At 34.9% G+C, this 16,296-nt stretch overlaps 2 protein-coding genes across 2 annotated transcripts; both read left to right on the forward strand.

The window, feature by feature from the left end:
- LOC131643865 (uncharacterized) lies at positions 1-4,639 on the forward strand. Its single transcript, XM_058914207.1, has 7 exons — positions 1-277; positions 421-909; positions 2,570-2,791; positions 2,870-2,942; positions 3,059-3,166; positions 3,471-3,867; positions 4,282-4,639. Exons 1-6 carry the CDS (start codon positions 161-163, stop codon positions 3,836-3,838), a joined length of 1,377 nt encoding a protein of 458 aa, XP_058770190.1. The 5' UTR covers positions 1-160; the 3' UTR covers positions 3,839-3,867; positions 4,282-4,639.
- Positions 4,640-11,994: 7,355 nt separating this feature from the next.
- On the forward strand, positions 11,995-14,466 carry LOC131651717 (uncharacterized protein At4g04775-like). The gene is made up of 4 exons (XM_058921400.1): positions 11,995-12,076; positions 13,410-13,561; positions 13,644-13,825; positions 14,379-14,466. Exons 1-4 carry the CDS (start codon positions 11,995-11,997, stop codon positions 14,464-14,466), a joined length of 504 nt encoding a protein of 167 aa, XP_058777383.1.
- Positions 14,467-16,296: the final 1,830 nt, after the last annotated feature.

Consider the following 16,296-nt stretch of genomic DNA (forward strand, 5'->3'; position numbering starts at 1 on the left):
CAGATCTAATATCTGTCTCGGTGTCTCCACTTGAACAACGCTCTTGAATTTGAAACTTGAAGCAAAAAATTCCACGTTCTTTGAAACTCGAAGCACCAAATCCTCATTCAATTTGAAGCACCAAATCCTCTTTCAATTTGAAGCACCCAAACCCTCGTTGATGGAGTTCACTGAATCTTACAAGCAAAGTGGTCCTTGTTCTTTCTCTCCCAATGCTCGTTTCATAGCCGTTGCTGTCGATTATCGTCTCGTCATTCGTGATACCATCTCTTTTAAGGTATTTTCTTCTTCTTTTCTTTTCATTTCTATCCGCATTAATGTTTTAGTATTGTGTTGAACAATTTTCATGCTCTGTGTGCAAATGTGCTTTCAATTTCTCATTAGTCTGTGGTTTTGAATTACTTTTTCTGGCTTACGCAGGTGGTGCAATTGTTTTCATGCTTGGACAAGATTAGCTACATTGAATGGGCCCTTGATTCCGAGTACATTCTTTGCGGCCTCTACAAAAAGCCAATGATACAAGCCTGGTCCCTAAGCCAGCCAGAGTGGACATGTAAGATAGACGAAGGTCTTGCCGGCATTGCGTATGCTAGGTGGAGTCCCGATAGTCGTCACATACTTACCACATCAGATTTTCAGTTGCGGTTAACAGTTTGGTCATTGGTGAACACGGCTTGCGTGCACCTGCAGTTGCCAAAGCATGCTTCCAAGGGGGTTTCCTTTACGAAAGACGGAAAATTCGCAGCAATTTGCACGAGGCGTGATTGCAAGGACTATGTGAATCTTTTGTCTTGTCACTCGTGGGAAATAATGGGCATGTTTGCTGTAGATACGCTAGACTTGGCTGATGTTGAATGGTCGCCGGATGATAGTTCTATCGTGATATGGGATTCGCCTCTTGATTACAAGGTAATTAATCTTTCTATTTTTTCTTTCCTAGCCCTCTTGGAATATTGGCAATTAGAGTCATTTTTGGTTTTGCTTCTTTTCATTCCTTTCCAACATTCCAAACAAAACCTGAGAAGAGTACAACAATTATCATGCATACTATCTTGCTAAACAAACACTTTATACTTTGTACCTCATTACATCATTAAAAGCCCGTATCTGCCTAGTATATAATTACATTGTTGTTTCATTCCTTCATGACTGGACCAGGCAATTGCAACTTAACCATGTCACACAAGTGAAAACTCTTAGAATTTGGGTTGGTCTTAACTCAACCTTACAAAATAGACTTGTAAGGTGCATAAATAGTAGGTGGCCTGATAGTAAAAACCTAAAAGCAGGTGATCCAATAGGAGAAACCTAATAGCTAGCGACCCAATAGATCTAAGATAGGCTACGATACTATCTTAGAATTTGGATTGAGCTTAAGTCTCCCTTACAAAACCGGCTTCTAAGGTGAGAGCTCCCCAAACTTTTATAAACTCTACACGTGACATATCTATAAGTAATTTAGAACTAAATACACCCAAGACGGTCAAGGTGTTGGAGGCTCCAGATAGAGGCAACCCAATTGCCGCAATTAGGCGGTTAGGGATAGGCCGCAATGAGGCGGAGTTTCTAACAAAAACCATTAGGCGGATCATCTTAAGCTGCCATATCAAAATAAAAATAGCCTCTAATCAAATGCAAGCCACCTCTGAAGAAAATGTTAGCTTCCAATCCTAGATGCAAGAACAAAAACAATGACTTGTGTAGTAGCAGTATTATCAATTGTTTATGGTGGACAACTGTGGGAGCCCAAATATCTTCACAAGTTAGCCGTCAAGGTTGGCAAAAAAATATACCATGGCTGCTATTTGATAAAAATGTATAATAGGTGTGGAAAAAAATCTAAAACTACATGAGAAATGTAAATAGTATATGAATGTCATAGGTTGAAGCACACTGTGTTTAAAATATTAGCAACCTTAGTCAACTCATCTATTGGCTATCCATCTCTCTAATCAAACTCTAATCACATTAAACTGATTGCCGATATATCATCCTTGATGTTTGGGTCAACAGCTCCTCATTAGTTTACTAAACCCTTAATAATCCCGTAAAGCCTAAGCTTCCCTGAACTGCAGTCGATTGTTGTAATTTCTGCCTAGCTAGTTTCTATAAAAGGGAAGGAAGGTTAAATATCTACCACGTTAACTAATATAGACAGACTCACAAGCTTTTTATAGATAAACTTTCATGAATGGTGTTATGTATATCAAATAATAGAATCTATGATGCATGTTTTCTGTATGTCTACTTTTGTGTTGCTGATAAATTGTTTGTTTTTTTATAACTGCTCAGGGCCGGCCCAAGCTTGGCGTGTTGGCCTCAAAATTTTTGACTACCAAAATGTCCAAAAAATGTTTAATTTTATAAATATATAGTATGGCAAGTTAATTGTAAATGTTTCTCTAGTTGAGGTGGTAAATGGGTAGGCCCCATATTCTCCTTGTCTCAGGTTCAACCTTTGGCCTCAACCAGTTTTGATTATTTTATTTTATTTTAAAAGGTCTCATTATAGAAGTTGCAATGTTAGTAAGTTATTCTAAAAACTTAATCATTTTTGTTTGATACATAGGTCCTAATCTATTCGCCAGACGGGAGGTGTCTTTTCAAGTATGTAGCATATGAAAGTGGATTAGGAGTTAAAAGCGTGTCCTGGTCTCCTTGTGGACAGTATCTGGCAGTGGGTAGTTATGACCAGATGCTGCGAGTCCTAAATCATTTAACTTGGAAGAAATTTGCAGAGTTTATGCACCCATATGCTGTCCGTGGCCCTTGTCATGCTGCTGTTTTCAAGGTATTTCTTTTTGACACTTTATTGTTCATGGTGTTGTAGTTTATGAAAACTTTATTTACCATGTTTCTGAAATTGCAGGAAGTAGATGAGCCTCTGCAACTGGATATGTCCGAACTATGTTTGAGTGATGATTTTTCTCAAGGAAACGATGGTCAGCATAATTGTTATGACTTTTGTTTTTTATTTTTATCTGCTTTAATGGTTTTCAATAGTTAGTCCATGAGACACATTCCTTTTTTTTCTCCTTATTTTTCTTTCTCTTACCAGAATCTTCAGAACGAGCTAATACAGTCAGGTACGAGGTTATGGAAGTTCCGATCAATTTACCATACCAGAAGCCTCTTGCTGAGAAACCTAATCCCAAACAAGGAGTTGGTAAGCTGCACTTCCTCTAACTTTTTTAATGCTTCAAATTATGTATTTCCTTGTTAGTTACATAATGTAATGATCACATGGAAGTAAAGGCCTGGGTTCTTGATTCCATTATTTCACAGTAAATAGGAAGAAATTGAATTTTTGACGTGGATATTGTTTTCTGGTCTATTTGATTTTTGGGTTGCGTAAATTTTAGCACAAAGCCAGACTGTGACAAAATGGAAAAATATATTAGCATGAATCTATATCCGTATATTTTTTCTCAGACTCTTGAACCGCACTAGTAAACTAATTTTTCTTTTAGGCATTTTGTCATGGAGCAATGATAGCCAATATATATGCACTCGCAATGACAGTATGCCTACAGTGCTTTGGGTATGGAATATCCGACAACTTGAGCTTACTGCAATCTTAGTGCAGAAGGACCCTATCAGAGTGGCAGCTTGGGACCCGACATACACTCGCCTTGTTTTTTGCACCGGAAGCACGCACTTGTACATGTGGACCCCGTCTGGTGCATTTTGTGTTCGCGTTCCACTACCACAATTTTCAATTACGGACCTGAAGTGGAATTCTGATGGTAGTTGTCTGCTCCTTAAGGATAAGGAGACATTCTGCTGTGCTGTTGTACCCTTATTGCCAGAATCTAGTGAATACAGCTCAGATGAATGATGCTTACAAGCGAGGAAGACAAAATTATGGTAAATATTAACATCTGTCTCTATCTTTATGCATGTGGTAGATAAGTGTATGTGTATCTAAGGTTTAAGATCATATAGCAACCTGCAGTTATAAATTCAGATTCCATGGCAGTGTCTCTCCTGTTTGTCAAAATAGTGCATTTCATTGTCTGTGATGCCATTTTTATGAACTATATTTGGACACAAATCCGACGCCATGATAATATTTAGTGTTTGTCAGACTCCGAGGAGAGAGAAACAGTTAATATAAAAATGAAAACATCATATACATGGCGCTATATTCAATTGCTGTAACTTTTTCAAATTATTATAGGTTTTTACGGATGAGAGTCGTGTCTGGTGTTTGTCTCTGGTAGTGCTTCGTAGTTCTTTAAAGATGATTTTGTTATTTGAACGTTATTTATGTTATTGCAGCCGGATACATATAGTTGTCCATAATGTCGAGCACAGAAAAAGAGGTTTACTCTATATGATGTTAATGCTGGATGAGCTATCGGTGGTGGAGGGTTGCCTTCTATTAGAGTTGTTATTGGACTTGTAGCTGGCTTAGGTGCTGTTGGAGCTTTGCTTGTTTTTGGTCTTCAGTGAGGATATTATTGTACATTTTAGTGCAAACTGAAGCTTGTATCTTAGAAACTCATTCACTGTATATATGCAAGTTGAAGTTTTATATATGAGATTGAGCTTGTTCTGCAAAATGAATTTCAATCCATTAACAATTTGCAGTGCTAAATGTGATGATCATATTTACTTGATAGCATTGTCCATTGAAGTTGACCCCATTATCTTGTTCGCTAAAATTTAAAATAAATGAATAACCGATGGGGCTATTTTTCACCGGAATTTATATTTATATACATCATTCTTTAGATTCGTTTCTTCGTGATAGGGTTTTGGTTGATGTCTCCCCTATCGTTTTTGTAGTAATCTTTGTTTTTAATATCAAACTTCAGTTAAAAAAATTATTTATATACATCCGGAACCGGAATTGTGCTAGGTAGAGGCCTAAAGGGCAGGTCCATGATACTGACACCTCCCAAATAGAAGGAAAAGACTATAATAATCCTTATCAAAGTTTTCAGCATTTTTTAAATTCCGATATGCTAAGCGAAAATTTCAAATCTGTAGTACGATACTGGAAATTTCAAGTTTATATCGGAAATTTTACATAAAAAATAAGTAAAATACTAGAAAAGTGGGAATTTCTGGAAGATTTTCACAAAATTTTTAGAATTTCCAAGAGAAATTACCGGAAATTGTGAAAATTCCTAGAATATTTATAGAAATTTTGAAATTTCCGGAGTTTTTTCGACCACGTATAGCAAAAATTTCAAAATTTTTGGTAGTACAATCTTTTTTTTGAAAATTTTAAAATTTTCGGCACAGTTTTCTTACTCTATTTTTTTTGCCTCTTTTTCATTTTTCAGTGAGGACCGGGGGAAGGACAACACTATTGTCGGCAGGATCATTGATAGAGCGGCTGCTGCTGCTAGTGCTACTGAGGTAGAGTCTTCCCAACTACGGGTTGGACGAGTTGCCCTGATCGGTTCACACCGGAAACAAATGGCTGAGCAGACATAGTGCTAGTTTCGTCCACCCCGTCAGCAAAATACTGGTCGTTAATAAAATTGAGTCAATACACTACCGAAAATTTCACCTTTCAACTAAATTTCTGATACAAAATGGTAGATTTTAAAATTTTCAAAAATAATGATCTTACCGAAAATTTCAAATTACTGCCGGAAATTTCCAACATAGTACCGAAAGTTTAGTTCGAAAAAGTTATTCTTTTTTTATAAGGGGTATTTTTGGTATTAAAAATTTATAGGGGTGACATGTTTAATTTTAGGGGTGGTAAATTAAATTCTCATAACTTTGTATATTCATCCATTAACCACATAGATAAGTTTGTACACCACTCCACGCACACCAGGGTTACTTTTCCCAACCAACGGGGTATGGGTGAAGAACCGCACTTTGAAAATTCAAATTTGCCCTTTTTATATTTCATAAGTGTACTTTTGGATGCACCAAATGCACATAAAGAAGTTGTAAGTGAGACACCCATTTTTTGTCAAAAATTAATTCGAAAATGTATCTTCGTATCAGTGAAAAGGTTAATTCGGAGATGCATTTTCGTAATAACTCTTAAAATCTCATTGAAGGTGTATTTATTCACTAAGCTTGTTTATTTCACAACTCAGTGGCAAATCCATAAATGCATTTCCGAATTTGTCAAGCGGGAAATTAAGTAAAACACCACCTTGCATGTTCTCCTTCCTCGTGATCAAACTACATTTTTTTCTCAAAACCCTTAAAAAACATCATTCTATTCTCAACAAAATTTTGCACTCCAAAACATAATTATTGTGTTTTATCACATCAAAAAAAGTAAAATAATTAGTCATTCAAGGTACTATACATGTATTTTTTCTCATTGCTAGTTTTAATCTGGGCTTGTTGTCAAAAAATGAACGTTGAGTTCAAAGATGCACTTCCAAATTAGGTTGCATGTGTTTCACATATGGATGAGAAAATTAAAGCAACTAAAAAAAAGACTTGGGAGATTGTGGAGAGACAAAGAGGTAAGAAACTAGTTGGTTGCAAGGAGATTTGTATTGTGAAATAGGATTCAAATGACACCTTTTATCATTACAAGGTCAAACTAGTGGCAAAAGGATATACTGAGACATATTATGAAGACACACTTGCTCCTGTGACAAAGATGAGCATTGTTCAGATGTTATTATTTTCTGTTGCTTATTCTGGTTTGGAACTACATCAATTTGATGTAAAAAAAATATTACTTACATGTAGACTTAGACAAAGAGGTGTACATGGAGATTCCACGTGGAATTTCTCTTACATGTAGAACTAATAACGTGTGTTGATTGGAGTAGGCCTTATAGATTAAAGCAATCCCCTCAGACCTGGTTTGAAATATTCACCGAGGTCATGGTGTGTTTGGGACATAAGTAATGTCTAGAATACCACCATTTGGTCTTTAAACACTCATAATAACAAACCTAACGACACTTCTTATTCATGTTGAGATATAATTGTTACTAGTGATGATTTAATTGAGAGACAAACACTACAAAAAATATCAATGGAGTTTGAGTTGAAAGACCTTGAGAAACTCAAGTATTATTAGAAATTGAGGTATCTAGCAAACTCAAAACAAAGCATGTTTATCTCTTGGAGAAAATATGTGTTTGATATTGTGCAGGAAACACTGATACTTGGATGCAAACAAAAAAGTGTTCTCATTGAGAAAAATCATAGGATAAGTCTTAAGGAGGAAAGTGAGAAATTTGATAAGTGTTAATGTTAGAGATTAGTAGAAAATTTGATTTACTTTGCACATACTAGGCTAGCTTTGACATATGCAATCATTGTGGTCCTCCAATATATGCATGAGCAAAGAGAAAAAGGTTTGCAAGTTGTAGAACATGTTCTACAATATCTCAAAGCCACTATGGAGAAAAAAATGATCTTGTTTAAAAGAGGTTGAAGTCTAACTACGAAAGCTTACACTAATATTGATTATGTAAGTTCATTGAGTCATGGAAGATTTACTTCAAGCTATTGTACCTTCTTGTGTGAGAACCTAATTGCTTAGAGAAGTAAGAAATAAAGTGTAGTTACTCGATCACCCACTAAAGTAACATTTAGAGCTATGGCACAAAAAATGGGATAGTGTATTGATAACTACAGTCTATATTTCTTCTAGGTATCAACGAACATATGTGTTAATGAAGAGATTACTACCATAAGTATTTAACTAGCGTACTTGCAAGCTTGAAATGATTGATGCATATTCGCTAGAAAAAGACTTGTAAATATTAGACTATATATAGAAATTTGTAATATCGATTTGATACCCATTAAGCAAAACCTATTAGATTTACTTTTCATTTCTCTTTAAGTATGATTATTTTCATCATTATAATTACAATTTTTAGTATCTCATTACAATAAGAAATCATTATCTGATTCAAAAGAATTTTGGTAAGGAGAACTAGGAAACCAATATGGGAAATCAGGATAATGATAAAGATGTGTCAGACATCATGTCTGACATGTTGACAAAATATCAAATGCATAAGAAGAATGGCGATAATGTCCATGAAGATGTGATAAGTAAGAATGAAAGGTTACTTATGATTTGTTCTATTAATAGCAAGGAGTATGGTTTGTTTACCAATGGATCACGATATGTTAATAATAATGAAGAGTTTGATCTCAGTGGTCTTGACACAGACTAAATTGTTACTAATAATTTAAGAAACACTGTGCTTTCTTCTGAAGAAGATGGAAGTGTTTGTGATATTGATATTTTGGATCCTATTACCCCTCATAAAGCCTTCAGATTGATACCAAGATTGTCATGTTTTATGAAGTTCGATATTTATCAGATAAATGTGGAAAGTGCCTTCCTCAACAAGTACTTAAAGGCAAAGGTCAATCAAGTTGCTAGTAAGCACGAGGATGATGTCATCAAGAAGGATGATCTTGTGGAGATTTGTATGGATGCTAGTACTGATATTAACAACATGGAGAATATTAAATTGGATAAAAATGAGAACATGATGATAACTCACATTAATAACAACATGTTCTTTAGGAGGCCAGTTAAGAATATGTTAGCGCACTTTGTTCAACAAATGTTGTATGATTTTGAGTTTAACATGATAAGTAAGATTAAATATTCTTCTGATTCTCAAGTGAAGCAAATGAAAGACTACTCCTTTGATTTCCAAGATATGCATGTTGATAGTAGTTGTACTCAACTGTTGGGAAGTAACCATGTGCTCAAAGACATCATTAAAGATGGTAATGAGGATGTCAACTATGATGTGAAAGACAACATGTGTGACATGTTAGTAAATGAGTTTCCAACTCAGAGGAAGGATGAGCAAGCTTCCCCTGTCAATTGTGATATGAATCGAAGGCTTGTTCAAACATGTATGTCTGAGACAGGTGCTGAAGCCATTGTCTAAAACATTATGTCCACCCTAAGGAGAAAGGTTGAAGGGAAAAAATTTATGTCGATGCCAACTCTGATTACATGGATAAATTTCATTCTGAAACAAGTACTAAGATGTGAAAATATTTTCTTCAAAGAAGGATTACAGCTAAAAGAGAGCTAAGTTAATAAGTTCTTGATTGCAAATAAATCATGAAAGCTACTGAGCTAATGAGGACTGATGATCCTAGCTATGATAAGCTGATAAATGATTTGAGTAAGGTGTGTGATCGAGGAAAATGCGTAGTGCTTTCACCTTCAATTCTAAATTGTTTGGGTAGAAGCAATGTTCTCTCTTCTGTTAAGACTATGACCGAGGAAAAAGGAATTGAGAAAGGAGAAGAGTCTGCATATAAGGATGATGAAGATCTTTTGAAGCACTTGTGTAAAATGAATGTATGGATATTCATAGTGATGATCAGTTGTTGAAGACAATAATGGGTACTGAAGCTTGTTATCTTAGGTTGTTGAAGAAGATTAAGGTTAAGGATGATAGTGTTCCTCCAAGTTTGTTGAGGATTAGTTACAAGTTGAAATTTGGGAAAGAAGCCTTTGACATTGCGTTCAACATCTGTGTACCATTGACTGAATCTGATTTTTGTGGAGTTATAATGGAGCTGGTTCACCCCAATTTGGTGTAGTTACATCCGCTTCCTTGAATATGGTAGTATGTTCTGACTACTGACTATTCTGATCTTGTATGCATGCTGAAGCATCGGCCCCGACATCTAGCCATCAACTATGTGTGCTGATGTGCTTGTTAGTAGTATTCTGATGGGTATGACCAGATTACTAACTGATGAGTGTTCATGCATGACTAGCTTTATGCTTGCATGACTATCTGCCATGGAGCATTGACTGGTGTGTATCAACCTTTAAATATTTTAATCTTGCTATTAATTGTGCCATTTCTCTAGCCGATGTTATGGATTCTAAAGCTTGTTGTTCTTTCCACGACTTTGCCAAATTATGGAAAAAATGGAGAGTAATGGAATGTGGGACAAGATACAAGTTGTTCCAACATGATAGAGTAGAGTTATCTTTTTAAATGTAGCAATCACTTTACTTATGTACTACTTCTGTTGTTGTTGTTTGCTCTGCTGATTCCATTGGGTGATATGGTGTGCTATATGTGCTACTTCATGAAGATCACATCTTGTAGTTGTTTTAGTCATAATTTGCTAAATGGGGAGATTGTATTTCGTTTTGGTTGGCTGCATTATGTAAAACAACATTTGTACAAGATGTATTTTAAACAATATATGGAACAAGACGGTTTAACATGTGTTCCAACATCTGAGTGTGATTGTTGAATAGTATTGTTCAACTAAAGTGCTGGACATAACTAGTTAAGCAAGAGTTTCTAAGCTAAAATGCTTGACAGAAATAGTTAATTAAGAGTTTCCAAGATGTAGCTAAAGTGCTTGACATAACTAGTTAAGCATACGAGCTCAACATGTGATCGTGTAAGGTTTAGGTTCAGAGTATCTTTAGAGATTTCATTCAGAAGAGATATGGTGCTGACTTCCTCGAAAGATGCAGAAGCCTGATTATGAGAAAAAGTTTGTGTTGGATGAGATTCAATTAAAGAAGATTAGGATGGATGGACCTTTAAAGAAGATTTGGTCCAAGAACTACTCTACAAAGAAGATGGATATAAAGAGAGTTAACTTGGATGATTTGATGTAACATGTGGAACCCGATGTTCTAACATGTGTGCTGCAACATCTGGTCTCTTACAAAAGACATATATTATTGTAGTTGTGGTTCTGAGTTATTCTATCCAAGTTTCACTCTACAGAGAAGATCTACAGATTCATGGTGGAGAGGTAAATTAGATGTAGTGGTAGAACATGTTGAACACAATGCTTCACCATGTGTGCAATGCAACATTTAGCCTTGACAACAGGTTATATGGGTGTTGTTCGGTGAGCAATTTTTGATTGGGATTTAATTAAATTTGGTGCAGTTAGTTTAACAATGTTCATTTGATTTGTTTTACAGCTGGAGATGTTCAAATCAGATTTAAAAGGAGATTTGAATTTCAATTTGAAATATAACAAATCATATCTTTTTCTTGGAGACAATTGTGAAGAATATCATATCCAACAGAATCAACTATTTTCTGGAATAAATCAAATCAGAATTCCAAATGAGAAAAGCCCATAAGACATTGTTATATGAGGAGAATCAAACCTCATGTTTAAGGTGTGCATGTTTTGAAGATTCCTTTGTTTATGGTTTATCTTTAGAGTATTCGTTTGTGTTATCTTTGTGCACCACTCTAGCGTCTCCTTTTATACCTTAAGGCATATAATTTGAAGTCTATAATCAAAAGGGTTACCAGTCTCTTGTGTTCTCTTAATTCCCTTTCTGCTTCATCATCTTGTTTAATCTAAGAATTTATTCATAACTGTTAAATCTGGTTTAACTTGTTGAATCATTTGTTTCAACATTGTGTCCAACATCTGTCCCCTCAAGAACAAAATTTCAAACGAAATAAGAAAAAATGAGATTGTCATATACAAAGCTCGTCTTGTTACACAAGGTTTTTACCAAAGATCACAAATTGATTATGGGGTAACATGTTCTCCTATTATGGATGCCATTAATTTTCATTATTTAATTGGTTTATAAGAATTTAACAATCTTGATATGTATCTTATGGATGTTGTTACAACTTATTTGTATGGATATATTGATATTGATATATACATGAAAATCTTAGAAGGTTTTAAAATGCGCGAGACATCAAAACCTAGAGAAATACGTGCAATTAAGTTGCAAAGATTATTGTATGAGTTAAAATAATCCGGACGTATGTGGTATAATAGGCTAAATCAATATTTGCAATTAAAGAAGGCTATGACAATAATCCTATTTGCCCTTGTGTTTTATAAGAAAAACAATATCTAATATTTTAATAATTGCTGTCTATGTTGATGATTTAAGGAAGGAAGAGATTACTTAAGGAAAGAATTTGAAATGAAAAATTTGGGAAAAATCAAGTTCTGTCTTGGTTTACAAATTGAGTATACTAAAAATGGTATATTGATACACCAATCAAATTATACAAAAGAATATTGAAAAGGTTTAACATGGATAAAGCAAACCCTTTGAGTACTTCAATGATGGGTGAAACACTTAATGTTGAAAGTGATCCATTTAGATTTAAGGAAGGTAATGAAGAAGATCTTGGCTCTAAAGTACCATACATAGTGTCATTGGAGACCTTGCTAACTATACAAGACCTGATATAACTTTTGTAGTGAATTTACTAGCAAGATTCGGTTCATGTACTGCAAAAAGACATTAGAAAGGAATAAAGCATATATTTCAATATCTCTGAGGTACATTTGACCTTGATTTGTTTTATTCTAACAATACAAAACCAATTTTGTTTGGTTATACAGATGCAGGATATTTTTTAGATCCACATAATGCTAAATCACATAATAGATATATATTTACACATGCTAACACTACAATATCATGTAGATCTCAAAAGCAAATACTTGTAGCAACTTCTTCAAAATCATGCTGACGTAATTATCATTCATGAAGCAAACAAATAATGTAGATGATTACAATTAGTAACTCAACATATCCAAGGAAAGTCTGGTTTACCAATCGATAATAATCAAACAATTTTGTATGAAGACAATGCTGCATGTGTTACCTAGATGAAAGAAGGTTACATCAAAAGTGATAGAACCAAGCATATTCCTTTGAAGTTCTTCTCATTCATACAAGAACTTGAAAGAAACAAAGAGGTTGATATTCAATATATTAGTTCGAGTGATACTCTGACGGATCTCTTCACAAAGGCACTCCATCTGTTTTTGAAAAGCACATACATAATATTGAAATGCGTCACCTTCGAGATCTTTAAAAAAGAACTATATGTGTTTTATTGAGGGGGAACCACTCTTTTTTTCTTATTAAGATTTTTATCCCAATTTTTTTTTCTTAATAGAATTTTTAACGAAACAACGTATATTTTCATAAGATTTTCTTTAACAAAATTTCAAGGGAGAGTATTATAAGAAAATTATTTATTATTATGGCTTAAATGCACTTTTGACCCCCTATTTTTATTTTAATGAACTTTTGATCCCCCATTTTCAAAATTCCTTATTTTGATCCCCAAACATTCAATTTTTTGGCAATTTTAGAGCCCCTCTCCAAAAATGCATATGTGGCAGTGGGAATTGCTGAGTTGGCTAAAATTACATATGCCACGTAATTTCATTAATTTAATTTATAATTTTAAATACAAAATATAATCATTTATTTAATTTATAATTTTAAATACAAAACAATTTCTGAACAAACTAAATAATATTAATTCTTTTTTTATAAATCAGAAACTTGTCCACCTTTCTTCATCTTGTTCGTGAAATCCTTGACCTAAGATCTTCATTTTCCAGCATACCATATCTTGTACCCCTAAACATATTCCTTTTCGTTTTCGTTTTTATAAAACCCAAACGTATTCCTTTTCGTTTTCCAGCCATGTCCATGTCTCATTATTCTGAAGCAAGTAGTCGAACAAAATCCCCTTCCGTCCATGGCGAATGTAGGTGTGGTCTTGATGCACCTTTAATGACTTCTTGGACTGATTCTAACCCAGGACGTCGTTTTTACGGTTGTGGGATGTACAAGGTAAGCATCTCCTATTCTGTAATTTTTAGTTGTGAGAATAACCCTAAATTCCATCCTAAATTGCATCTGTAAATTTCTGTAGATTCAGGGGTACAAGAGATGTAATCATTTTGTTTGGTATGATGAAGAGCTGGGCCCTAGAGCAAAAGAGATGATTTCAACATTGAAACAGAAACTGAAAATTGCAAATCTCAAAATTGATGCAGCCAAGATCCAAGAAGATGAAATGAGCAAGAAGATCAGGAATTTGAACATGAGGATAATGTATTTGAAGCTTTCGATTGCATCCATTGTCGTGTTAGTAGTGGAATTAGTGTTAGGATTTGTAATGAACTAGTTTGATGTTAAATGAGACAAGTTTGATGTATCAGTATCAGTCTCAATTTCCAATTGTAACACTTTTGATTAATTATGAGACAAGTTGTACTATTATGGTTATCAATGAGATCAGTTTGTTGCACAATTTGTATCACTGTTTTTAGCTCCAGGGGAAAAACATGCTTTTTGACAGTTTTGCACTAAACTTCCACCAGTGGAAGTTACCTTTAAAACCTGCTGAAAATGCTTTTTGACAGTTTTTGCACTAAACCTCCACCAGTGGAAGTTACCTTCAAAATATGCTAAAATTCCTTTTTGACAGTTTTTGCACTAATCTTCCACCAGTGCAAGTTACCTTCAAAATATGTTAAAAATGCTTTTTGACAGTTTTTGCACTAATCTTCCACCAGTGGAAGTTACCTTCAAAATATGTTAAAAATGCTTTTTGACCCTAATTTTATATACATGTTTTATTTTCATTTTGTTTTTGTTTTTGCAGGTATAAACATGTTAAGGATGGAGGAATTGCTCATGACAATAAGATATTTTTCTACTTGTTCATTACAATAGATAACCAAACTAGATAACCAAAATATACTTGTTCATTACAATAGATGACCACACTAATTACATAACACTACTCCTGAGATGGTTGTGTAAATGGAGGTGCTTGTGATGAGTTTCCAATCTCAACTTGGTTTGTTTTACTCTTTTTTCCTTGTCCACCTTTGCTATTTCCTCCTTTTGGAATGGCTCTTTCAGCAGCCCTCTTTCCCTTACAGCTTCTTTTATTGTGCCCCATTGCGCCACACTTATGACAAGTAACAGTTGCCAATTTTCTAGGCAGGACATGTGGATTCTTTGGTTCATCGTTAGACTTGTTTCTCATTTTCTTGGGACGACCTATGGCCCTTCTCATAGCTGGAGGATTCATAGTGGACTCCTCATCCAAAGGCCACAACTGTGGACCATTAGTAGGGTAAATTATATGGGAGTAGCTGTTGTTGAAATTAATCTTCCTGTAAATCACAACAGATCCAATGAAAATCATAATAGTAGTCAGAATTAGTTCAGAGAACATTAATACACAGATAGTATATCATAATACCTGTAATATTGAGAAACATAGTCTTCAGGTTTTTTCTTGATTTGCCACATACATGTGATCGAATGACTGCAAGGGATTCCAGTTAAATCCCATCCCCTACATGAACACGTCTCTTTCTTCAGATTAACAACATATGTATCCCTTCCATTAGTCACACCATATATCGCCATATCATCGTCACCATGCCATGTGGGTGTCCAATGTTGTGCAATCTTCTTCTTCTTTTCAAGACTCACCTGTATCTTAGGGCATATGTCACCGTTGTAGCTACTCATGAGTTCCTTTTGCTTAGTTAGCCTCTTTGTAAGGTAGTGTTTAATGCCTTCCAATAAAGTGATGATTGGCTTATCCCTATATTCCAGAATTGCCCTATTGAAAGCCTCACACATGTTGTTTACCTGAAGATCACATTTGGAATATGTTTTGAAGTGAGATCGACTCCAATAAAGTGCAGGGATATCCATCATCTCCTTCCATGCTGATTGTTTCATGTTCTTCATCCTTGCCATTGCCCTTTCCCACTGTGGCACAGTTGTTGCTCTTGCTGCACTCCACATAACCTCTTCCAATTCCCATATAAGTGCTTTGCACAAAGGCGTTGTTCTACATGATCACTCACAGCTTGAATTGCTGGTACCAAACCCTATTATAAAAACAAGACAATTATTAGATGAGAATCAATATATAGCATGTCACCATGAAACAATCAAGATCCATACCTTTTGTTGGTCGGAAATAAAAGCATAAGCTCTTTTGTTTATGGCTTCCAAATCTTCCAATAGAAGTTTGATGAACCAATCCCACGCATCTTTTGTTTCTGCTTCCACAACAGCATAAGCAATAGGAAAAATCCTATTGTTTCCATCCCTCCCAACAGCAGCCATCAATTGCCCTCCAAAATCACCTTTCAAGAAACACACATCCAACCCTATCAATGGCCTACAGTACATTGCAAAACCATACTTTATCGCAGTTTAAGGGTCTAAGGCCACGACTAAAGCTAAACTTAGGGTTCCAGTACCACATACATTTGATATTACAATATCCCTCAGCCTTAATCAAATTTTCAAAATCCATGTACGACATGTAGTCCGTATCCCATGTCCAATCCAATTCAGTCACTAAACCATCAACATACCATTTACATGGACTCTCTACAAACTTCCCCCTATGATGAAACCTTATCTTAATGTAGTTGTTTTGAGATGGTCTGAACAAAAAAGAATTTACATTCAGCATACTTAGACAACTGAACAGTGTGATGAAAAATAACGAGTTAAGAGAACATACCTCATACAATACCGAACAT

The sequence above is a fragment of the Vicia villosa genome, linkage group LG1 (genome assembly GCF_029867415.1).
Source record: "Vicia villosa cultivar HV-30 ecotype Madison, WI linkage group LG1, Vvil1.0, whole genome shotgun sequence".
Lineage (NCBI taxonomy): Eukaryota > Viridiplantae > Streptophyta > Magnoliopsida > Fabales > Fabaceae > Vicia > Vicia villosa.